The sequence below is a fragment of the Malurus melanocephalus genome, unplaced genomic scaffold (genome assembly GCF_030028575.1).
Source record: "Malurus melanocephalus ecotype Western Australia unplaced genomic scaffold, MMel_1.1 scaffold_4598, whole genome shotgun sequence".
NCBI classification, from domain to species: domain Eukaryota; kingdom Metazoa; phylum Chordata; class Aves; order Passeriformes; family Maluridae; genus Malurus; species Malurus melanocephalus.
This window is the reverse complement of record NW_026627830.1, coordinates 1774-3658: the sequence shown is the minus strand read 5'-3', so window position 1 is coordinate 3658 and position 1885 is coordinate 1774. Positions and strand designations below refer to the sequence as shown.

At 59.9% G+C, this 1885-nt stretch overlaps 1 protein-coding gene across 1 annotated transcript in view; it reads right to left on the bottom strand.

Annotated features, from left to right (window-relative positions):
- Positions 1 to 6: 6 nt before the first annotated feature.
- The window catches only part of SPRYD3 (SPRY domain containing 3), a gene marked incomplete at its 5' end in the record, with an annotated part of 3649 nt that continues 1770 nt past the window's right edge, over positions 7 to 1885 (bottom strand). The window contains 4 exons of the mRNA XM_057389297.1: positions 7 to 846; positions 921 to 1040; positions 1684 to 1741; positions 1819 to 1871. Of these exons, the coding sequence (XP_057245280.1) occupies positions 392 to 846; positions 921 to 1040; positions 1684 to 1741; positions 1819 to 1871 (686 nt within the window). The remainder of the gene's footprint in view (positions 847 to 920; positions 1041 to 1683; positions 1742 to 1818; positions 1872 to 1885) is intronic.

The window sequence follows — 1885 nt, the reverse complement described above, 5'->3', positions numbered from 1 at the left end:
GTGTGACCGGGTATGGGGGGCAGAGAACCCACCCCCAAAAAAACAGGAAAACAATGGGGTGTCACTGGGTATGGGGGGAAGAGACCCCAACCCAAAAACGGGAAAACACTGAGGTGTCACCAGGTATGGGGGCCAGAGACCCAAACCCCAAAAATGGGAAAAGGGGGACACCTGGGGGGGCACAACAGCGGGGTGTGAGTGGGTGTGGGGGGCAGAGAGATCCCAACCCCAAAAAAATGGGAAAACACCAGGGTGTGACCGGGTATGAGAGGCAGAGACCCAACCCAAAAATGGGAAAACACTGAGGTGTCACCGGCTATGGGGGACAGAGAGACCACATCCCAAAAGCGGGAAAAGGGGGGAAGACCTTGGGGGGCACAACACCGGGGTGTCATTGGGTATGGGGGAGCAGTGATCCCACCCCAAAAAAACGGGAAAAGGGGGAGTCAGACAAGGAAAGCCAAGTCAGAAGGGGGACGAGGAGGGGTTTTGGGGTGAGGGTGAGTTTTGAGGGGGCACAAACATGTGGGGGGGGGCACAGACACACATCAGGGTCACCCCAACCTCCAGAAAAGCGGGGGGCARGGGGGACCCCAAACTGACTCAGAGAGATCCCAGTGGGACACAAAGGACAGTCAGGGTGAGGGTGGAGGTTTTTTGGGGTTTTTTTTTGGGGTGTCCCCCTCCTTACCACGACCTTCCTGCCCTCCTGCTCCTGCTCCATGTCCTCCCCATCCTCCTCTTCCTCCTCCTCCTCCTCCTCATCCTCCTCCTCCTCCTCCAGGTACATCACATTGCGCACCTTCACCTTCACCTCGGGGGGCTCTGAGGCGTCATCGCTGTCACCTGGGGGGAAGAAAAGCTTGAGGGACCCCCCAAAAGAGCCCCCCTAGGTTCTGGGGGTTCCCAGCCCCCCATACCTTCGCTATCCCGGCCGTAGTCCCGAGGGAACATGATCCCACAGCCCATCACGTCRCCCTTGTAGCAGCGGGGCCCGAAGGGATCCCCGACCCCGCTGCCATGGAACAGCTTCCCATCGTCTGGGGGGACACCCCGAATTAGGGGGGACCCCCCAGTTCACGGAGAGAACCCCCAGATACCGTCCATGGGGGTGCACCCCGAAAGAAAGGGGGGAAATGGGCAGAGAAAGGGGAGGAGGGACAATGGGGGAGGGAGGGGCATGGGGGGCACCCCGAATTAGGGGGACCCTTCTCATGGGGGTACACCCCAAAAAAGGAGGGAAATTGGGCTGGGTAAAGAGAAGGGACAGTAAAAAGGGTGAAAGGGAAAGGGAGAGGCCATGAAAACTCCCCCGAGGGGATGGGACACCCTCAGATCTCTGGGGGGGCCTCCAGATCTCCACATGGGGGTACACCCCACAAAAAGGGAGGAAAATGGGCTGGGAAAGGAAAATGAGGAAGAGAATGAAGAGGAAATGAGGAAGAGGAAAAAGATGGAGGGAGGAGGAAAGGGGTGGTGGAGACTCCCCAAATGAGGGGGGACCCCCCAAGTCATAAAGCAAAGCCCCAGACCCTCCTTATGGGGGTGCAACTCAAAATAAGGGGGCCGGGAAAGGGGTCCCAGGGTGAGGAAGAGGAAGAGGAGGGGGTCCCACTGTTGGCATCCCGCGTTTGGGGGGGTCCCCCCCATTTTGGGGGTCCCCCCCCACTTTAGGCAGCTCACCCGCATGATAGGCCACCGAGCCCCTGCTCCAGCCGGGGTGACGATTTTTGGGGTAATCCTGGGGGGACGGGGGAGGGGGATTAGGGCAATGTGGGGTGCCCAGTCCCCCCAAACCCCCCTTTTCACACCCCCGACCTTCCAGCCCAGCCCCACCCCGTACCCCAAATCTGAGCCCCCTCCCCACTTTCCTGAGCCACTCCCA